The sequence below is a fragment of the Synchiropus splendidus genome, chromosome 15, assembly GCF_027744825.2.
Source record: "Synchiropus splendidus isolate RoL2022-P1 chromosome 15, RoL_Sspl_1.0, whole genome shotgun sequence".
NCBI lineage: Eukaryota > Metazoa > Chordata > Actinopteri > Syngnathiformes > Callionymidae > Synchiropus > Synchiropus splendidus.
In genome coordinates, this window is record NC_071348.1 from 14,821,292 (window position 1) to 14,843,811 (window position 22,520).

A 22,520-nucleotide genomic window follows, 5' to 3' on the forward strand; every position below is an offset into this window, starting at 1 on the left:
TACTTCATGAGACACAGTTGTCTTGAAATGCTATTTCCAATGCTGTTTCCGTGTGAGCAATCAAGAGGACACTTTTTCATCAGATCAACTGTCTTAACAGTATAATCCGTTGACTGACAGTCTGGTGCTCCTTTTACGGCTAACACCTTATGTGCTTGCTCGGGTGGAACAAAAGAGCGCAGGGACAGGGCTAAAACAGACAAGACAGTTCATAAACAATGGAGTCAGTGTGGATGTTACTGTGAATCAGAATTCCACACCCAAAATAATCTGGATCTCTACCATAATATGTGGTAGATCTGTGAAATGCTGACCATACACCTGGAACTTTGACCTGCAACTTAGTTGACACATTGCTGAATCGCACACTGCAGTCATGATTTATAGACAAATGATGCTACTTACTGAGGCGGCAGAGAGTTGGGGGGCGCAACAGAAAATAATTGAGAAGCATTGCTGTAGACACAAATCAGATGGGACGGAATTTCAAGAGTGCAATTAGAAAATAAAGTGAAACAGTCTAAGACTGTGCACATACTGTGTACATTCCCATCACATTTTTGATCATAAGAGCGGTCTCAGACAACTAGGAACTCCAGTACAGGACGGTCTTGATGCACACAGATGAAGATGATGGAATGATAGATGATAGAAGATGAAGATGATCTAATATTTAACGATATGATATATTTGAACAGTTCGACCCACTTGCTACCACTATCTCCGCTCGAAAATTCTTCCCTCAGCTTGGTCTCGCAGTCGAGTGTCAAAAAAGGCGCAAATAAAATAAATAAAAATAAAATGTGCTTCTCATCTGGGGGAACAGAATTGAAACTGTCATCATTAACAAGTTACCAAAGCATTTATCTAGACATTGCTATGAATCAATGCATGGTATATTGTATTATGCCCCGATTCTTTTTTCCAAGTTGTTTTATTGAAGTCCACTGATCTTCCTGATGCAATAGAGAATAATAATCTAAGAATATATAGCAAGATAAATGTAAATACACATAGCGTGGTCAAGTGATGAAATCGAGCTTGCCTGCGAGACAAGTTTCGGGATTTAATCTATAATACGCATGCGCCAGGCTAAAAGCGAGGCGTAATGAGTCGTTTTGGATTTTACTTCGTTTTCATCTTTCTCTTAATCAAATACCCGAGTTTAGTCCTCTTTATTTGTTTTGCTGTTTATGTTTATGTTCATTATCGGACGCGTTGAAACGCTGCATTGTGAAATAATGGCATTTTGGGATGGAAGGTGATGAGCGGCGTGGACTCGAGTCATCTGGGGCGGTTTGTGCCTTTGGGCGGATATCTCTTCCGACACGTCACCGAGAGAGATCTCGTCCTTGGAGCCTCAAATCCAAATGTCGTCACAGATAAGTTGTGGGCTGTGATCTTCCCGCGGTCGGCACGTTGTCGTCATCAGCATCAACATCACTGCGAGGAGGTGACGTTCAGGAGTTGGCTGATAAGATGCATTTAAAACGACGCTGTGCCACCGCCAAACTACTTGGTGCTAACCTAAGGAAGTTGGGTAAGACTCACTTTTGTGCTTATTACTCTGTCATTTGTTTTATTCTTAACGATTATATAACTTGAGATAGATTTCCAGCTTTTTTAGTATACAAACTCTCCGTACTGAAAACGGGGATTATTGAGACTTTAATCGCTTTATCGAAATAAATAAAAATATGGATAGGGAGGATGCAAAAGGTTTAGGTGGCTAGGACATTAAAGATTAAATATTATTCACCTACTGAAGTAATGCACATTAAAAATCGCTACACAACTATAATTAACTGTAAACATTAAACCCCAATAATGATTGACTTATTTTTTTTTTTTTAAGGTTATCTTTATTGGGGTTTAAAACAAGTTTGCCAAGTAGGATGTTCATCAATGAATGTTGTTAGATGGTCAGGTTAACCATTTAAAATGTCATTTAACCAACTGATCTTTCTCTTCTGTCATCCTTTTTTTCTAAGATGTCTTCAAGTCGTCTGTCCGCACCAATGGGTCTCTTACTGTCAGTTTGGTTGATCAAGAAAGTCAACGGTCCTCCCCCCTGCTCATCAGTTTTCAGTTCACTGGCTGCTCCGACCCCCTCACGGCTCCAAATAATTCTGAACTCCTCTCCAACAGTGGATGACAATCACTCCCGTTGGAGCTCCGTCCATTGCTCACCGCACTTTCTAGTCTCTCCCTGCAAACAAAAAGTGACACGTACTCCTGCGGAGCTCAGCAGTGACGGGGTAAGGGCTGAAGAAGGGGTGATGACTGGGCTTCATGTCTGGGAGGTCTTGTGGGATCCACGTCACAGAGGAAGTCATGCTGTCATCGGAGTCTCCACCAAGAACTGTCCTCTTCAGGCTTCAGGATATAAGGTGTTGGTGGGAGGTGATAAACAGTCTTGGGGCTGGGAACTCAAAACCAATAAACTTTGGCATGATGGTCGAAGCCAAGTTCTGTATCCTGGCAATGGAAAAACTTCCCAACGCAGGAGAGCTGAGGAGTCCCGCCATGTCCACTCAAAAGTCAAGACAGACATGTTCCCTATTCCGAAGTGTGTCCTGATGGTCCTGGACACTGATGCAGCGACTCTTGGTTATGTTGTGGATGACTTCTTTCTTGGTGTTGCATTCAGGGGTTTACCTCGTGGGGTAGAGTTGTTTCCTTCAGTGAGCAGTGTGAGAGGAGGAGCAGAGATTCGACTACGCTACCTGAATGGTGCATCAGGCAGGTGTCACTAGTTTATACCTCAATGGTGGCAATAAGTCTTGGGGCCAAATATTAATGTCACTCATATTTTTTCCTCCCTTTCTTTCTCAGGTTACCCTCCTTCCTTGATGAGTTTATGCAGACTGTCTATTCAGCAGAATTTGGGGCGGCAGAGGCACAGTCAATTGGACAAACTCCATCTTCCCCCTTTACTTCAGCAATACCTGCTTTATACTTAGTTTAGTCACTACTGTACCACTGTACAATGAAATTGTTGATTGTTTACTTCTGAGTATTCCGTTCATGTACAGAATAATTTATCCATCAGTTTATTTGTCACACATTATTTTAGTTTCTGTCAGAATGCTATGTTGTATTATAAAATGATAATTTTTTTTTTCATAAAAATGTCTCTATTTTTCCTGTATCCTTACAATGATGGGTCAACAACACTTGACACACGTGTGTGTGTGTGTGTGTGTATGGGCGTGTTTTACCATACTTATGAGTACTAAGTCTTGACACGCCACCTTCTTATGAGGACATTTTGCTTTATGAGGCCTGTCCTGATAAGGTTTAGAGGGTTAAAATGTCAGTAAAATTAGTTCATTATAATTGGGTGCAAGTTTGTTTCAGAGTCATGGTTAAGGTGAGCCATTTGTTTTGAATGGTTAGGTTTAGGATGAGAGGCTGGGGAAAGCATTATGTGACTCATCGGACCCCACAAAAATGGTGTTACAAATCTATGAGTGTGTATACTTATGTGTCTATACTTCCTGGAAACACCTCCTTGTTGGGACCTGTGGGCATCAGTTGAAAAAGTACCATAAAAGTCTGTGTGACCAAATACTTCATCGTCATCCTTGACTGAAGTAATAATGTTGGCAACTTGAATTACAGTTATCTCATCTATATTGAAGGTAGTTTGTGCCCTATTAATAAGAATTGATTCATAAATATAAGAATGCGAAGACTGATATTTCTGCAGAAATCTCATGTGGCTCTTTCACCAGTTCGACTGTTATCTTGCTTCTGTTCACTAGTAAGTTTGTACACACTATTGAATTTTATTTTTTTTTTATTTTCTTAACTATTCCCTTTCGCATTCTCAATGTTATTCACAAAGGCACAGTCGACAAACAAATCTGGTACAAAAATCGACTTGTGCCAGATTTGGTACAATCGTTAAATTTAGCTAATTTAACGCAGCTAAAAAACTGCGTTACATTAGCTAAATTATTAGCTAATTTAACGCAGGTTTTAGATTTTTCTGTTCATGTCTTGGGATTATATTGTTGTTTAATGTCCTGCTATTCGAAGGATATTGTCGTGAAAGTGGAACATTTTCTACAGAAGAAAATTTCTACGGTCTGAGCCCAGACGTAGCTGGTTGCATGTCGCCTAGCCAGTCAGTAGTTGTCCGAATCACTGAAGGCATTTTGTGAGCATAATACGGTGAGCTACCTTGATGTTGGTTAACACAGCGACAATTGTTTGACTTTTATAAACTTTTTAGGAGGACAATGCAGAGACAGACTGGCGAACACTCCATTTTGAGTTCCTCCGAAACCCATTCTGAAGATGAAGCTGAACTATCGTCAGAGGTTTGCTGTCCCAGCTAAAATACCTTTACATATTCCTCGTTCATGTATTTTTCATTTGTTGTTTCTAGGTTTTGCTTAGCGTCGTGGCTCATCAGGGGCGAGTGGGTTTATGTTTTTATGACAGTAAAGACTGCTGTTTGAACTTCATGGTTGACACTCCTGACAACGAGCTTCAACAACTGGGCAGAGGTTAAACACATATGATGCGCATGTATTTTCTAAATCGACATGATTATTAAGACATTATGTTCTTATTCTCAGTTGTAGCAGAGGTCTCTCCGACTGTCATTGTTAGGCGTGCCAGACAGGAGCGCTACATTACCCAGTTTCTGGATCAATTAAGTGAGTTTATGACATTTTTTACGTTACTATAATAATGACAACCAAGTATGTTTTCATCGATATATCATGTATAAGTTTTCATGCTAGGTTGGCTGTTTACAAAGAAGCAGTTAGGCAGATAAAAGGAATTGTGTATTTTAGAATAAATCAGTATCAGTATTTTTTGAATTGCGTATCACCTAAGACTTGTAAAAGGCAGGGGAAACGTTGAGCACATAGCTACAATACACACGGTCCCTAAACAAATATTTTTCAGGTATCTAAGTCAACAAATGTTTTCCACAAATTAGAAAACAAAAATAAAGGTGTCATTCCTGGTCCCTGTTGCCCTGAATTTTATATTTAAAAATGATTTTATATGCTCCCTTCATTCCTAAAAAAACCCCATTCCTTATTTATTCACAGATTCCAGCCTTCGCTGCAAACCCGAAGTGGTCATTTATCCAAATGCTGACTTTGGTAACAAATGACTCATCTTCTTAAAAAGGTGTTGTGTTTCATTATTGGATTCTCTGTCATCATGTATTCAAGATCTGGAAGTAGGGAAACAGAGACTGCTGGCTGCACATCTGCCTTTCCTCTCCACTTCAATTTCACCCCAAGATAAATTTGCTTACCTCTCTTCATGCATCTCTTTTGACTCCCCTCTCATGGTGCGTAGTGTTAAACATGTTCACAATCACGCCTGGGTGTGGAATTTTAATAATCTTTTCTGTATATGTGTTGGATTGTGTGTGGGCTAGATGAGGGCAGTAGGTGGTCTTCTTAAATGTTTGGACAAGAAGAGAGTAGGTGTTGAGCTGGAAGACAGCAGTGTTGGAGTTCCCATCATAAAGATCCGCGCCTACACACTGTAAGAAACGCATACAATTAATATACCATGGAAACAGTACTAGCTCTCTGTACAGTTTGGAATGGTAAATCTTTTTTTTTTGTCTTTGCAGACGCAACATAGTCTTCATTGACCAAGACACATATAGGTACTGGCTTTAAGCTGTTAAACCACAGGCTAGATGTTTACTAAAGTCATTAAGCAAGGCTTTTGGAAAATGTTTCAGTGCACTCAACATCTTCAAATTAGAAAGTCATCCATCCGTTTACAAGCTACAGTCAGGAGAAAGGGAAGGCTTCAGTCTATATGGTGAGCTCTTAGTATTTGCCAGTTGTGTAATGTGTACCATGTCTCTGCATCATATGATCTTCATTTGTTTGGTTTGGCAGGGATATTAAACCGTTGCAAGTCCAAGTTTGGATCCATACTGCTACGGTGAGAATGCTTTTTGTATACTAAGTTAAAGCACAGCTTTCCTAAATGCTTACGAAAGATACATGTTGTCACTGATATTATTGGGTATGGTGTCTTCCAAGAAATCAAACTACTTACATTACAGCAGGGCAATATAGTTTCCCAAAACATAAACACAGTGACCCATCAGAGGGTAGCAACTAACCACTTCTCTGATGAACCTACTAGTTGAGGAAATGAGGATTTCCAATACAAACTTTACAAGGCTGACAAAAACAATAAACTGTTCAATAAACGAGGACTAGAAGTTCCAATACATTGGTTGTGGTTTTTACATGGATTTGTTGCTCTTCCTCACTCAAAGCCTTAATATTTTCTAAATTACAGTGTGAATGAGCCAAGGTATAGACTCTTGAGTGTGATTAGAGCAAAGGCTGTTATATAAGGGCCTTATAGAAAAGCAAACAATAATTTTAGGTCATAGATATAAATAGGTTATGTACCCTTACCTTAACTTTCCTTCAGTGATGCATATGTTTCCATTATCGTGGAGCAACCATGCTTGAATAAGTGGTCCATAAAAAAAAAAAAAATCACAGTCACTACAAACTAATGCATCTTCTCTTTCTTCAGTCAGTGGTTTATGCGTCCAACATTCGACTTAAATGTGCTGCACAGAAGACAGGACGTGATTTATTTCTTCAAGTTTCCTAGGAACAGTGATCTCCTCACAGCCATGCAGTCGATGCTGCATAATATGAGAAACATCCCGGTGAAGGCTATAACTTTTGTTTATTGCATCTGTCATTATCCAGAATTTGCAGGCAAGTCATCTCCTGATTGTTGTTTTCAGAGTCTGCTGCACAAGATGTCACTCCACAACATCAGAGTGATCGATCTGCAGAATCTCTATCAGGTTTATCAGATGACCTGTTAGTGGCCTTAATCAACATCAATGTGCTTAAAGAAAGTATCTCTGTTTAGGCGGTGGTCAGTGCTGTTCGCATGAGAAACACTGCTCGGCAGCTTCCTCAGTCAATTGAGCTTTTTCAAGAAATCAGTGAAGGTTTCTCTGACGAGCTCCTGCATATCGCCATCCTCATCAATCGTGTTGTAAGATTTCACACCTAAAAGAGCTGCAGCTTGGTTGTGACGATTGTTCGAGAACTTGTTATGAAGGCAGTCAAGTGTTAATGATTTCTTTTGTTCTTTGTCTGGGGAGTTGTAGGTGGATTTTAATACCAGTGTTGCAGAGAACCGCTTTGTACTCAAACCAAATGTGGATCCTGCAGTTGATGAGAGTAAGCTATAGATCAAATGACACAACATGACAAAAATGGGGTAAGGTTTGGTGTTGAAATCCCTTCTGACAAAAATAGCAGATTTACGTAATAATCTTCACAAGTAAAATCAAAACTAGCATAAATTTACACCTTGCTGTAAATTGTGTTTATGACAGAAGCATTTTTGTAGTTATTGCGCATTCTTATTGCATATTTGTTACCGTCAAACTATTTTTAACTAGAGAATTTTTGTGCCGCTATTGTGTAGGCGCCACCTTGTGGACTATGAGGGCATTCATGGTGGCTAATTCGAAATGCATTCTTTTATTTAATCTTTTCTTTATACACCTCTCTATACTCCATAAAGATGAAATAGTGCCAGCCCATGAACACCAGTTGTGGTGCTACTTCATCAGTCAGGTGACTGAGACAGTCTTATGAGTGCACACCACTTCAAATGTATCAACAGGAGCAGTGTTGAATTTGCATACTATTTGTTAGTGGTGACAGTGAAGACATACGACCAGATGGAGAGTTGACATTTTTTCTATGGCTTGGTACTAAAGGTCCTATAGTAAAAATGTGTAGTTGACGAGCATTTTCCATGATCTTGTAGAAAAGAGGATGTTGCTGGGGCTGTCTGGCTTCCTCACCAATGTTGCCAGGCGGGAACTTGAACAACTTGATGTTGCCATCCCTTCATGCGGCGTCACGTACATCCCTCTGGTGAGAACATATCAACTGAGTCATCAATCTCTACATCTCTTCACATGAGGTGGCGCAAATAAATCTCATCAATCACTGTCTGACTTGCAATGCAGTTTGGATTCCTGCTCTCTGTGCCTCGGCTGCCCAGGATGGTAGCGCGAGAGGATTTTGAAATCAAGGGGCTTGACTTTGTGGTTTGTGATGAATATAATTAAGACCCACATTTTCACAATGGCTGATTGTGTGTGATTAAACATTGTTTTTTGGGCGGCTAGTTTCTGTCCCAGGACCGCTTGCACTACCGAAGTCCCAGAACTAAGGTGCTGGATGAACTCGTCGGGGACTTGCACTGTGACATCATAGGTTAGTCAAGTGCTATGAATGACATCAAATAGTTGCCATGCATTTTATCTCATACCACCACAGACATGGAGACTACTGTCGTGAACAAGCTGCAGAAGGGAATACTCGATAGAAGTGCTTCCCTCTACAAGGTTGGTTGGACTGAGTCATTTGACTTGTCAAAATTCTGTATAACGCATTAGTGCTTCTCTAACATTGAACTGTTTTCAAGCACACATTGTGATGTGTTGCTGTGTAGGTGGATTGTGTGATAGAGCTGCTCTTTTGATGATGAAGTGACAAGCATTACATTCGAAGTCATTTTTTAGGCTGAAACTTGTCTTGGTGACTGGTCTAATTACATTAGAACACTGGATTGAAATTCATTATAATATATGATATGATATTCTTGTACACTAGTCTCTGAGAGTGGCTGAAAACAGGCTCTAGTGAATATATAATGAACCTCAACTACCGTCGGACTGCGTGATGAGATTTGTAGTGCGGTATGAGTAGTTTGTAGTGATTTTTTGTTGAGTTTGGCTTGATAAAGAACACTTCATTTGGTCCAATTGGTTCGCACGTTGGAAATGAAAAAGGTAAAAGTGCTTTCCAGTAAAAATGAATCTGCTCCATTGCTAGTGCTTCGTTGCAATCCTTAACTAATGGCTTTTAGTTATCAGTTAACTGCTGTTAAAGAAAAAAACAACTTTATCTGTAAAGCATTTCTCAAAGGTGAAATTCACAGTGTGAGCTGTAAAATAGTGTTCTTGCGATGCTTCAGTTCATTTACAGTGTACTTCAATATGATTTACTTACTTCATTAAAGTGAGGATAAAACCCTCTCACAACAACGGTGCTGTTTTTGTCTGTGCAATTTCTCAAAATCTCCAACTTGACCAGTGAGAGTATCATTGATTCAAAAAATTCATGGCTTTAGGTTGTGGATCTTCTAGCAGAGTTGGACTGCCTAATGGCTCTGACTAATGCATCTCTTGAGTATGGCTTCACCACACCAAAGCTAACCAATAACAGGAGAATTTCGATCATGCATGGCAGGTAAGAACTTTGTTTTTTCTCATTATTCATGGCAGTGTTGTGAGATACGTTTCTATTCTGCCTCTAGTCACCCTCTGTTAGAGTTGTGCTCCCCTTTCTTTGTGCCAAACTCCTATGAAAGTCTAGAGTCTGAAGGCAGAGTCAAGGTAATCACCGGGCCGAACTCATCTGGAAAGAGCATTTATGTGAAACAGGTGAGCCAATTCACATACCCTGTGTTTATTGTAGAAGGAGAGTCGACACCATCCTGCAAGATTAAATATGTTCTGAAGATTTCTGACAGCTTCATCTCAAATCACAGTGATGAGATCAGAAGACTGAGTCAAGAGAGCACTGCTGCTCTTCCTTCATGGTTAACGCTGAAAGTAACGTGGTGCAATGTTGACATGTGCCTCTTGTTTTTGTTTGGTATTGAAGACATTTTAAATTGGCAGTCTGTGATCAAAGTTTTTCTCCGCTTCGAATCCAGAGAACAAGGAATCTTTGACCTTCTTTTAATCTCGCTTTAACTGTCAAAAAATAGTCATACAGACACTGCACCCTGAGTTTGCCTAAATCAGTTCCGTGTCAGTTACGTAGATGGAATAAGTTGTTATGCATGAATGTGTCCACAGGTATCCCCTTCTCCCTTATGCGACCGAAGATGAGTAATGTGCCTGATCTGCTGTGTTTTTATGAAAAAGGTCGGCCTGATTGTTTTCATGGCTCTCATCGGCTCGGATGTGCCGGTGAAAGAGGCAGAGATCGGTCTGGTGGATGGAATCTTCACATGCATGCCGAGCAGAGAGTCTGTATCAGCGAGCCTCAGCATGTTTACAAGAGAACTCAACAAGGTACCTCACACACACCCACACGCTGTGCCTGACTGTGTGCGCATGTGTCACAGTGCTGGTGTTGAAACGATATATTTCAATTTCACTATCTTGCAGCTACACTCCTACTCTCCACCTGTCAAGATGTGTTTGCAAAGCAGTTCCCGCCTACATCATTCACTTGCGCATACATGACCTCATGCATGCAGAATAAAAAAATGTGTTTTATCTTTTTGTGTCGTTCTCCAGATGGCCCAAGCTCTCAACTGCAGCACTGGCAACTCTTTAGTTCTCATCGATGAATTTGGCAGAGGAACAAATACAGTATGAATGTTTTGTATCACAAACATGTAATATTACTTAGAGTTTAGACTGCGGATTTTTTTCTTCCTTCCATACTGTGGATGGCTTGGAAAGAATATATTTTCCAGACTTATTTCAAGCAAGTTTTATTGAGCGTGGACTCCAAAACAAGATGCAAGCGTATGAAGAGATGTTTTTCTTCAGGTGGACGGGCTTTCTTTGCTGGCCGCCTGCGTCTCTCATTGGCTGAGAAAAGCTGAAGACGATGTTCCTCACGTCCTGCTGGCAACTAACTTTAACAGTCTACTGCGGTTGGGCCTTTTGCCGTCCTCCTCCATTCTTTCCCCGCTGGTAAGAGCAGAGATTCTTATAGTGTGCACTGACAAATGATAGCATGAAAGACAAAAGAAATGGAATGGCAAATGAACGCTGCTTTGTTGACTGCACTGTCTCCAGTTTCTATCTCATTTCTCCTCATTAAAATGTGTGTGCATGTGTGTGTACATGACAGACTCTGGAGACGGCAGTGGCTGGAGATGAGTTGGTGTTTTTGTACCAGCTAAAAGAGGGTGTATGCCAGTCCAGCCATGCTGCCCATGTTGCCGCACTAGCAGGCTTGCCAAACACTCTTGTTCAAAGAGCGAAGGAGGTAAACACACTCTTCTTTTGCAAACAGCCAAACATCTTAACCAATCTTCTCATTTCAGGTGTCTGACTTGCGCAGAGCTGGCAAGCCAATTACCCAAAGGGACAGAGCATCATCAGCTGAACGGGCTAAGAGGTTTGTATAAGATTGATGTTTTACAACAGTAAAAGTATCTCATCAATGCCTCCAACAGATGGAAATCTGTGGTGGACAAGTTCTTAAGCATAGATCTGGATGACAAAGATCTGGACCTGGTCGCCTTCCTGAAAAAGGAGATTTCTGCAGTGCAGCTGTGAACCAGAGCTTAGCATTTGTTCAAGGATTTCTTCGTAGGTTCAGAGGTTGATACAAAGTTAATGTAAGTGCACCAACTTAACCTTGGGATAAGGTAAATGTTGTTATTTAGAAGCATTTCAATTGTTCCCTTTTGGTGTATTCAAATACTCTAGTTTTAAAAAAGACATAAAAAATATTACTCTTGCTTGAAATTGGAAGAAAAATATACATTTTTCATCAATAAAAAAAACATGGCTGTTCCTGGCCTGGTGGATGCACCACTCCTTCATTAATCGCTTGGTTTTGGGTCCATTACAACTCAACGTGAGACTCCAGTGACGCACCAAGCAGCTAGGAAAAGTGCAGCGTGGTGCAAACCCGTGAGCGGCTGATGCTTGTGTGCTGAGTTGCAGAAGTGGGTGTCACAGCAATGTTTAGTCATGACAAATAAAGTGTTGTTGGTATAGAGCTCCACTTTTTCTTCCACTCTGCACTCCTCTGCTTTCATACAGCCCAACACCTTAACGTCCAGAATGCCCACTGCAAAGAAAATATAATTGTCATTTGACCGCAAGATCATAGACAGCACAAGTACACCAATAATTTTAGTGAGCAGCAACATTTTTTTTAAATCTCACCGGCCTTCCCGCGGCCTGTGTAGCAGCGCTCACCGGAGCTGCACTGAGTTTCAGTAGTGTAACAGGCATCCCAAAATCCCAAGTCACAGCGGAAACATTGCAGAGACTCCTCTTCGAAACCTATTGCCACCATCTGCGACTGGTCATTCTGTCCTGCACCTGTGCATCACAGGTCGAAGAGGTCAAGTGTTATTTAATATATGTAATTGTGAGTTACTCTTCAAGATCAGAAGTGATTTTCTGTTCTGCTACCTTGGTTTGCTTGATGCATTAGATTGGTGAAAATGTCAGCAAGGAGTCAGGCAGGAGGGTTAACCGTAACTACACTAACAAATCAACATTTAGAAGAAATGCCACTGTCTCACTGTGTAAGATGGTATTTCCACACAATAAAATAATGTAGTTTACCACTATACAGACTTTCACTTGCAGTGGTGGATGAAAATACACACTATCAAGTTCGTTGTGAACGTGAGGATTTTAATTATTTTTACGAAACTTCAATGCAGTCATCAAAGAAACAATGTATGCTTCCATAGCAATAATCTGGTAGTCATGGGACTGTATGAGATTTTCAATCCTGATCCACTCTCATCTCCTTAGTTAAGTTTAGTTCAGGTCGACAACAAAACAAAGCAGCTGTGTGTAAGCGTTTGGGGTCAGCAGGTCTAATGCACCAAGAGCAGGATTTTTAACTCACATTTCCTGTGTGAGAGTAGTTTTGACAAAGATCAGGTGTTTTGAATTGATGATGTGGAATGATATAATGATATATTAAGCATTACATTTGACTATACATTCATATAGTAAATATAGTAAAAAAAAAACATTTTAAAGTTGTGTTTGTTTGAATAAAAAAACAAAAAGAGTAAGAGAAGCTGCCATTTTCTGTTGTGGCTCATCCTTTATTTGATGAATGGACATTAACTGCATATTCATGAATTTAAATGAAGCCATAGTAGTTCTGTTCAAACAAAATACAAACTGCTATGTATGTATCTCTTGTCATGGCTGTAGCTTGTTACTTCTCATCTGCTGTAGTGTATGTATGTAGAGTTCAGTCACAACAATAGCAGCTTCTATATGACAGTTAAGGTCTCTGAACATGATGTCCGACAGGCGCAGCTCTTACCCGGAGCCAGAATCAGCGTAAACGCAGTAAAAACACGGATGAGACGTCTGTCCATCTTCTGCTGGGTGTATTTGTAGCTCAAGTGACGTGTGGAGTGAGGAGGTTAAGGGGATACGGATCTATAACTGGATTAGTTAGTAGTGCACCTGCCTTCCTTGTACTCAAATTACTACCACTCGCTACAGAGGGATTCTTGTCACTCTCCGTAATGCACTTCAAGACCAGTGAAGTATTCGGAGGGAATGTTTCTGGACGGTGTTCGTAATACATTCCTGCACACCAGGCTTTATTGGTTACCGTGACAAAGCCATAAAATGTCTATCGTCAGGCTGGTTTATACTCCATCACTTGGCTGCTTGATTCCAAAAAATGTTGACCAAGAGAGGCTGATTTGCTGAGTCAGCGCTCAGTTAAGCAGCTTATGTCCTCCAGTCTGACTCAGGTGTGTATCCATACAAACAAAAACACTTTGCCTTCATAGCATCGCTGCCGTCCTCGCCGCAGCACACAACCTCAATTATGTAACGCTCGAAGGTGTTAGTGTCGTCGCAGCGGTGTTTCCATGTGAGACACTAGAACTTCCTCCCTTCAGATTAGTGTCCAGAGTTTTCACATCTGCTCATAATCTTATCAGAGGGATTACAGGCAGATACTCATGTGCAGACAATCTTCAGCCAAGGTCTCACCATATTATTCATCAGATGAATGTCACAAATGAACCAAGTAGAAGTGCAGGTTGGATCATGATTCACACATGTACAGTGCTGTTTGGTGCTGCGGTAACTACAAATGTCAGTGATCTTCAGAGCGGGGCAAGTTTTTTTCTGTGTCACAAGTGGTGTGAGAAGTGATTCTCCACTGTCCATTGTGGTTGTTAGTAGTAGATGGTCACAGAAGACTGTTAAAGCAAAAGGATCGGATATGAGAAAGACAAAGGGTTGAGTGAAGTGTCTTGCTATACTAATTATTTAGTCGTCTTAAAGTCCTCTGATATTTAGTTGACTAAAACTAGACTCAGAAGATTTCAGGTCTCCTGAAGGTCCGGTCCATCTTGTGTCTCAAACAATCTGTCCCACAGGACTGTTTTCGAAAACTACAGTCTCTTCTGAGTACACAGGTTAGCTCATTGAGGGGAGGGGAAAGTATGACATCTGACCGTCAAAGGAAACGCTCCCCGTTTCAGTTTCTCCTCGATGTAGAAAGATGCTTCAGATAGCTCAAATACTGCTGTTTACCCAGAAGTCTCCTGAATCCTGGGTTGCTAAACTAGTTGCTGTTTCGGACGCCATAACTGAATATGATGTATGTTTTCAGTTTTCACCTTGTTAGGTAAGTGTATGTGTGTATTTATTACATTTTTGACTCATTCATTTGATTTTGAATTTGAATGTAGGCACTCTCATTTCAACAACCTGACAGTTTTAACAGTAGACCATCACAGTTTAACAGCATGTACCTTTAGTTTCTTTCTGTACAGGACTGAATGAAAGTGTGCATTAGAAGTCTCACATGTATTTGAAGTTATTAATTTTCTTTAAACCTGCAGCAGAAAGACTTTGTGTAATAACCTGGACTCTTGCCACTGGGTGTCACTTTTCAAACCTATTGCAGGAATTGAAACTGATGACTCGTGAATTTGGGGGAAATTGTTTAATTCCTTCATTAAATTACAAACCGTTTTTGGTTTTGAAAAGATGCTGAGTTCCAGCACAAGATCTGTGGTTTTGTACCCTCGACTTTCTCATCGTTTGAAGCCCACTGATCCCTCTGCTGCTGAAATATACATCTGAAACGGGAGACATGTGAGTCTATGGCTGTTGTAAACGTGTGACTACACACTGGTGCAGTCTCCAGTCGTCATCTGGATGGCAGCATCCCAGCATGAGCATGAAGAAAGGAAATGCTCTGCAGTCCTGGATCACCTATAAAAACCCTCACACTGATCCCAGGCGTAATTAGAGGCTACAAGAGAAAATGGTGGTGCTAGTTAAATATCCGCCCTTCTTTTTTCAACAATCTTTAGAAAGACACTCTCTTTCTTCAATTGCTGATGACAATCTGTTTTTCTTCCTCAGTAGAAGTCAAGTAGTTAAAGCGTAGGACTGTGATGAGGAGATGAAAGGTCAGGATGGTGGGAGAGTGAGAGAATCACGCAGTTTTCACTCAGTTAGGAGGGTCTTATAACAACCGGTTTAGCTGCTGCTATGCTCATGAATAAACACCAGCATTTTGAAAAACAGCTTGAAGGGGGAAACAATATAGGCCACAAAACACAACACGGTTCAGAACAAAAAAACACAAGCGGCAAAGAAGTGTCTCTTCCAAACGTGTGAGCACCGTGCGTCATCAGTATTGGACCGAAGTAAAGAACTCAGACAGCATGAAGAGAATACCCTCTTTTTTCTGTTTGTGTTTTCTTTTTCACCTTTTATTGTTTACAGTATAGTGCTTTGTGTTTGTGTTATGTTTTCTGGTTGAACGTTTAACATTTATTATAATATATATTATTTGAATGACTTCTTTGAACATTTCATTTTTAGTTTCTTTTTTTTTTTAAATGCATCTACGTTTTTTGTCCTTCTGTGTTTAGTTTTGTCTTTCGGGAGATTGTGTTTTTTTTCCATTTGCCGTTCAGATTTCATTGATGGTTTCGTCTATGTTGTTTGTGTGTTGTTAGTTTGTTTTGTTTGGTGTTCTTTTTTTGTCTTCTGCTGAAAAATTTTATTTGGGTTTTTTTGTTCACCTGTTTCCTCGATTTTTGTGTTTCGTGACCCTACCTTCAAACCCACAAAAATGGGAAGAGAACATCCAGAGTTTTGCTTGTCGCTGGTAATACTAACCCACGATCCTGGTCAGCCACTCCAGGTTTTGGGAGGTGTGGTTTTGTACAAGTACAGAATGTGTGTTGGAGCCACAACGCTGTGGTAGCTTCCATTAAAATGTCACATCCCCCAGGGATGACTGTAGCCACCGAATGGAATGAAGAGGAGCACCTGGAGAGACAAAGGGGATTCAAGTGTGGAAGAAATCTGTGGTTTGTTTTTCTAGTGAGGGGATGTGTGAGGGCTTTCTCAGACTGCTCACTATAAACTGTCCAGGTTTATGAACATCATTTGTATGGGGGCAGTGTTTTCTGTTGTGGTTTTCCAATACTGTCTGATGGTTTCCACATATTTTCACTCTCCGATTGGATCAGAACTGCACATGAAAGGGTGGTAGACCAGTGAAGGAGCGACAGAAAGTGCAATTCCAAACGCATCTTCAATCGCCATCTGTTCACCGTCCACAGAGGCTTAAACATCTGCGAAGGTGCGCTCACCTCAGTTCCTCATATTCAGTGGCACTCAGATCCAGAATACAAAGGACAAGCAACACATCACAGAGGGTGAAGTCTTCTTGACCACAGAAACCTTGACAACTATCTCCTGTGAGTGCAGCTGACTTGGATTCCATCCAACACCTGGCATACAACAACCCATCAAGCAATCTCCAAAATTCACCCTCCATAACGTAATGATGTCACTGTAAAGGTTTGTCCCCCTAAATCTGACCAAATTCAGAAAGACGCAACCAACAATGCACTTCAGAACAACACTGAAATGTTCTGTTTGGCACTGACACTATTTATACCATCGTGTCAGTGCCATTGAATAAAGAGCTAATAAATTCTAAAAGTAGGGTGGTAGTTAGCTTAGCAATGCAGTTTGCTAACAAGTTTCGTTTTCACAGTAACGCTGGTGCATTGAACACAATTTTACCAAATCTGTCTCCACAGACACAAGGCGTCTGAAGCTGTGGGAGAGATGCTTTTGTTAAAAAATAAATAAATAAAAATAGAGTTTCCACTTGCGCAAAGCCCGGCCTGTTATTTATAGTGGGTTGTAGGTGGAGAGTGAGAGGAGAGTGAGCTGTTTTTACCGAGACAATATTCTCAGATAAAAAGTAGATTACAGTATGTGTGAGATTAGATAACAACTCATTTGAGACCTAATCTGCCTCATCCTCTTAACTCAGCCTCTCCAAGCTGCTGAAAGTGAACTCTACTTGTGCAGGATGTTTGTGTTTCAGAGCAAAGGAGTGCGCTCGTCCTCCTCTCAGAATGGTACCAGAATAAGTTTTAGTTAGCCCCTCTCACTCCAAATATGGTCAGACCTGTGGTGGCTTTGGGAATTTGTGCACAGGGCGAGGTCTACGTGATGGACATGAAGTTGAATGTTGGACTGAGTCAGAGATCGACACAGAACCAAAACACTCATCACTGAGTCACGGCGGCACTGGAGCATCACATCAAACACTTGGGATGTTTATGGGGAATGTAAGCGAGCAGTCACTGATCATGCCGCGGCAGAATATCCTTCTTTCTTAGTTCTGGCCGACGCTGATAAACACTATGTTTGGCAACTTAAAGAGCATTTACCTCCTACCGTCTCAAAAAGACTTTCATTAATGCACTTCATTTTAAGCAATGATTGTTCAGGTGTATATTCAGTTCAAAATGGTTTCCAACTGGGGAATTAGATATTTGCAATATAATAATGTGCTTCATGGTGCAGTGACTGCATTTCTGTGTAGAAAAGATACATCAGCACACAGACTATAAGTAATGAATTATTGGTCTCTGGCTGATATGAGCAGTAAACAGTATAGTTTAGCGGGATATAAACATTTTAATCCATCATGTGGGATGTCCTACTTCATTGAAGGCACCAGATGTGACTGACAGAGACATGCACCAATTAATGGATGATATTGGAGGTAGTCGTACTAGTAGTTACATTTAAGTAAGAGTTAGATATGTTCATTTCAGTCAGAATTAATGTGTAAAATACTTCATTCTGAAGATTACCATAAATATATATGCTATCTCATATTAGCATCTCGATTGCCTTGTTTCTGTACAGCGTTCAATGACTCAAAGGTGAGTCGATCATCACTGTGTGGTATCCTGCTGCAACCCTCTCAGACTGGAATGGGCGGTTGAATGACAAAGCTCAGCATATCTACCTCAAATTTAAACTCTTACACCTCGAATTTTTTCCCCCACCATAGAGAAAAGAGATCAAATAATTCATTTCTTACTGAAGCTTACCCATATCTGATTCTCTGCTGAGGTAAGACATGAAATGCAGTGTCGCTTTTTCTTCACTGGTCAACACACAAGGCTGAATTACCGGTGAGATCGTAACTTCAGCACTTTAAAAGCTCACCATCAGTCATGTGCTCTTCCTTCCGAAGTCTCCCTGCTAATACTTTGAGTTCATTTGGGAAATTTGAAGAAGAGGAAAAGAGGCTCCAATATAAAAGCAGGCTTTAATTTGATTCATAATGACAGCAGGTTACAGTGGATTTGTAATGTCTTCAGAGGCGATGGGACACTGCGGACTTGAACGCAGCATGACCTGCTAGCAGAGCTGTTAATGAGCCTGTGTTCCACATCACAGCTGTCTGGAAGCAGCAGCTACAAGGACTTCAGGCATCAGAGGAGAGCCAGTCCGTATGTTGAAGTTGAGCTCGCTGGAGTTGCAGGAGTCGGAGCAGATGGAGGTGTGCGAGATGGACGGGCACGAGGAGGAGGAGTAGGGAGTGGGCTCCTGGTGGTGCAGAACTCTGGCCAGCAGCGTTGATCTCCCCTCCTGCTGCTTCTTCTCATCCCCCTCCTGCTTTCTGTACACCTCCTGTTTTCCCTCCAGCAGAAGTTTGCTGATGGGGTGTCTGCTCTTCTGAGGGGCAGGAGGAGCCGTCTTGGTCAGAGGAAGAGTGTGCACCGGAGAAGCCCAGGATCCTTGATGCCCTTCTTTGCACTCCCACTGCTCCTGCTCTGGCGAGTCCTCCCAACTGAGTCCTCCTTTCAGATCCTCCAAATCATCCAGAGACTCCAGCCTGATGTTCTCACGGTCCCTGTTTTCGTACAGCAGAGTAGCGGCGCAGATGAAGATGAACAAGCCCACGCCCATGACCACGGGACCGGCCAGCTTCATCCTCTCGATGTGGGAGCTTCCACGCCCCACCGCAGACTTTGGCGCAGCCGAAATGTATCCGGCCACAGCCACAGTCATGCCCACCAGCACAACCCCCACACCCAGCAGCAGCCACACTCCCGGGGCAGAGCGAAGGTGTAGGTTGCTACGCAGAGCCCCACCTTTCCTCAGGTGTCTGTGGCATCCTGGGAGGCAGAGGCAGGATGACTGGGAATAGTGGGAGGACGCCGGGCTGCAGACGGGACTCGCTGCCGTCATGCTCAGGCTTCACACTGGAGGAGGAGAGTTACGATGAGACAAGACACTGCAAAGCTCCGGCCCCTTCTAGATAAATATCACGTTCAGAACAATAAAAACAAGCTCATGACACAGTGTTGTTATCATCAGGTCATAAGCGGGATTACTCTTCCACGTATAAAAAACATTACGCATTTACCTTTCACATTCTTTTTTTGTTTCTCTTTGGTCAATGTAATCTTGGTATAAAGTACAAGGCACAAGTGTTGTCTCCTCACTCTAGTGATGAGGACCATCTTCTCATAGTTTGACACCGTGGTGTTGGCCTTGAGTGACCTTTACTGGATGGATGGATGTTCTAAGTATTCTGTCAGCACATGAAGAATCGCCCTTTACATTCGAGCTTTTCATGGATAAAATATAAAGGTACGTTCCACCATGTTGACTGCTTGCTGCTAACCTCCACAGTTTACTGAGGAAAATTGCAATGTCTGGTTAAGGGCCTGACAAAAGGGAATCCATCATCACAGACTTTAACTTTTTAAAGGCAGGAAGACTTGAGTCTTGTTCAAGAGCAAAGGAGGGATGTTTTATATTATATTTCATATTACCACTCCCACTGCGAGCTACTGGGGCGCCAGCCATTCACAGGTCACAGGTAGAAAAACGACCGCTATAATGATAAAATATTGACCAACAGAGGACCACACTCGCCATGTACATTACTTATAAATGTTGTATTCACAGTCAGTTTCTCTGGAGAGATGAAGGTCAGTACAAGAACTAAGTCATCTACATCCTATTGAGCTGTTTGTGTTAAGAATGTAGTCATGCGTGTGCTGATGTGAGTGATAAAACACCAGTACCAGGTTTGGACAGAGCCATTTTGATTCACAGAATACAAGTGTGTGTCAGGTCCAATGCTTGCCAGGTGATAAAGGTGTCTCTAAACATCGCCACACACACTGCTAGTTGAGATTTTGTCTGCAGTTCAAGTGCTTAAGAAGGTGAGGCTTAATTCCTCTGAGGCTGCTGTAGTTGTAGAGATTGTTGTGGACAGATGACTGCAGTGCTCAAAACAGGAAATAGCAGCTTTAATAAGACATGTGGTTGTGTTAATGAGACACAACCAGTGCAGTACCGAACCTCCACTGAATCTGCAGTCATGGAAAGTCAACCCAGTGTCGGATGGATGAACAAAAGCAGATGTGCTGACAAAAGTGTGCTCGCTCACGCTCATAAGGATCCATGACGGTCCGCACTGTTGCTGCAGTCAGCTGGAGACTGGACCGGAATCCTAAACAGAGAGGCATCGTCCACGGACGAACGGGGTCCGAGCTGCGTGGGTCTTCCTAAAAATCCAGACTTTGGGCTGAAGTCGTGTTCTCAGGAGGAGACGTCGGTGAAGTCTGCGGTGATAGTGAGAGAAGGACGAACTCCGAAAGTGAGCGTGTGTGGTGAGAGAGAGACGAGGGAGGGAGGGGAGGGGAGGGATCGTGGGAAACACGGACCGATCCCACAGTCAAGTGTCTCCTCCATCGACTGTGTCATACCATCACGAGACATGGCGATGAAAGGAGTAATCTGATGAGAAATTCAAGAAATCACAAACACTGTTTTGCTCAATTGGTTGTCTGGAAAACATTGCACAGTCAGTCTGTCACTAGATTACATTTGAAATCTCAATTAATCGCACTACAGTTAATGGCTTATTTATCATGTTTTTTATCTGATCAAAATGAAGCTTAAGTGATGAAGGAATCAAATGCTTATTTTGATCTCATTTAAGTGTAAGCGTTACATAACTGTGATATCACATGGCTTCTTGGTTGGTACATACAATGTTTCTTTTTACATGATACAGAGGTTGAAAAGGAGCAGATTCAAGGTTGGTTTTTTAGACACACACACACACACACACACACACACACACACACACACACACACACATATATATATATATATATATATATATATATATATATATATATATATATATATATATATATATATATATAACTTCTTCCCCTTATTCTCTCTTAAAAGACAACAGTGGCCAATGATGCTTAGACTGTTATGTTGTTGAGCCTCTTCAGTGCCTCTGAGGTTATTCTAAAGAATGTTCTTGGCGGTGTCTGTTATGTTGGGTTATAGGAGTAAACAAATGTTTGCATGAGGAAAGCATTATTCCACAGATTCCTTTAAGTTACATTTAGAACAGGTGCAAAATGTGTGATTAATAAGGAGTTAAGTCAGCTTTAGTGCGATTTAGATTTAAAATTTGAATCTTTTGACAACCCTAATATTTATATTCGTTGATCATAATCCACACATTATTCATTTATTAATCTTCGTCCACCAAAATACAGCAGTGTATTCCATCTCAATTTCCTACTCTTGGAAGTTTGTTGATTCATTTACATGGAATGACTTGGTTGGCCTCATTTAACTGAGTGGGAGGAAACTGGAGTGGTCAGAGGAACCTACAAATGCTAGATAAACATAGATAAACAAAGGGATGAGGAATCGGTTTTGGGCCTGGCAGCCTGGCTCTTGTGTGAGGAGAGTGAACAGCAGACCCAGGATTCTATGAAGAGAGAAGGTCCACAGGTCCCAAAAGGTGGAAAAGGGATGTCGGTTAATCGATAATGGTATTGGCCAGAAACTTAATGACCTTGCCAAAAGTTGTTTTTTTTTATTCACAAAGTGAACCCAAATACAGAGTTGTCAAACTTTTTTTGCAGTTACCACTATTTCCTTACCCGTCTTAACCATCATTTCCTGCTCTGTGTGCCGGTCAGACAGCTTCCATACCAAACTCAGCTGGACTCCCGGGTGAGACTCAGATGTGGCCCACACACAGGATTCTGGTCGGTGCGTATACACAGTCCAGTTGGAGATAAAACAAACAAACCTGAAACAAACATGATCTGTCACATTGATCCTTCCCGAAACATGAGCAGGGATTTGTGTATGAGACAAATGAAAGCTGGCATGGCAGCTGTACGAGATGTTGTTCCTTTATTTTCAATCCGGTTGTCAGAATGGGTCCATCTGAAGAGTGCCTGCAGCAGGAAATGGTTCTCAGCCAGTGGCACCTCGGTTTAACCTTAGGTTGTAAATGAAAATGTGTCCAACCCCAATCAGTACTAACACTACATGGAAGCTGATTTTGTGATCAACTCGGCTC

The 22,520-nt window shown here is 41.5% G+C and overlaps 4 protein-coding genes across 6 annotated transcripts; 2 read left to right on the top strand and 2 right to left on the bottom strand.

Annotated features, from left to right (window-relative positions):
- Window positions 1-1,102: 1,102 nt before the first annotated feature.
- si:ch1073-228j22.2 (SPRY domain-containing SOCS box protein 4) lies at window positions 1,103-3,427 on the top strand. Its single transcript, XM_053843670.1, has 3 exons — window positions 1,103-1,540; window positions 1,992-2,742; window positions 2,836-3,427. Exons 2-3 carry the CDS (start codon window positions 1,992-1,994, stop codon window positions 2,961-2,963), a joined length of 879 nt encoding a protein of 292 aa, XP_053699645.1. The 5' UTR covers window positions 1,103-1,540; the 3' UTR covers window positions 2,964-3,427.
- Window positions 3,428-3,847: 420 nt separating this feature from the next.
- Window positions 3,848-11,800, top strand: msh5 (mutS homolog 5). Of its 2 annotated transcripts, none has more exons than XM_053843669.1 (26): window positions 3,848-4,179; window positions 4,241-4,328; window positions 4,397-4,517; window positions 4,590-4,670; window positions 5,076-5,129; window positions 5,202-5,323; window positions 5,414-5,523; window positions 5,615-5,650; window positions 5,729-5,811; window positions 5,892-5,937; window positions 6,550-6,688; window positions 6,770-6,832; window positions 6,901-7,029; window positions 7,145-7,217; window positions 7,816-7,925; window positions 8,021-8,101; window positions 8,183-8,270; window positions 8,334-8,401; window positions 9,190-9,308; window positions 9,430-9,502; window positions 9,992-10,141; window positions 10,370-10,444; window positions 10,628-10,774; window positions 10,935-11,072; window positions 11,131-11,204; window positions 11,263-11,800. In XM_053843669.1, exons 2-26 carry the CDS (start codon window positions 4,248-4,250, stop codon window positions 11,363-11,365), a joined length of 2,364 nt encoding a protein of 787 aa, XP_053699644.1. In that variant the 5' UTR covers window positions 3,848-4,179; window positions 4,241-4,247; the 3' UTR covers window positions 11,366-11,800. The 2 variants fall into 2 exon arrangements, with proteins under 2 accessions (XP_053699644.1, XP_053699643.1); XM_053843668.1 differs by having other exon boundaries at window positions 3,850-4,179; window positions 9,376-9,502.
- LOC128746552 (sperm acrosome membrane-associated protein 4-like) lies at window positions 10,554-13,622 on the bottom strand. Of its 2 annotated transcripts, none has more exons than XM_053843676.1 (3): window positions 13,116-13,622; window positions 12,017-12,142; window positions 10,554-11,885 (listed from the first exon to the last, which is right to left on the bottom strand). In XM_053843676.1, the coding sequence occupies exons 1-3, from the start codon at window positions 13,168-13,170 to the stop codon at window positions 11,665-11,667; spliced, it is 402 nt and encodes a 133-aa protein (XP_053699651.1). In that variant the 5' UTR covers window positions 13,171-13,622; the 3' UTR covers window positions 10,554-11,664. The 2 variants fall into 2 exon arrangements, with proteins under 2 accessions (XP_053699651.1, XP_053699650.1); XM_053843675.1 differs by having other exon boundaries at window positions 11,984-12,142; window positions 13,116-13,615.
- Window positions 13,623-18,411: 4,789 nt separating this feature from the next.
- Window positions 18,412-20,784, bottom strand: LOC128746518 (uncharacterized). Its single transcript, XM_053843617.1, has 2 exons — window positions 20,565-20,784; window positions 18,412-19,365 (listed from the first exon to the last, which is right to left on the bottom strand). Exon 2 carries the CDS (start codon window positions 19,349-19,351, stop codon window positions 18,551-18,553), a length of 801 nt encoding a protein of 266 aa, XP_053699592.1. The 5' UTR covers window positions 19,352-19,365; window positions 20,565-20,784; the 3' UTR covers window positions 18,412-18,550.
- Between the last annotated feature and the right edge of the window lie 1,736 nt (window positions 20,785-22,520).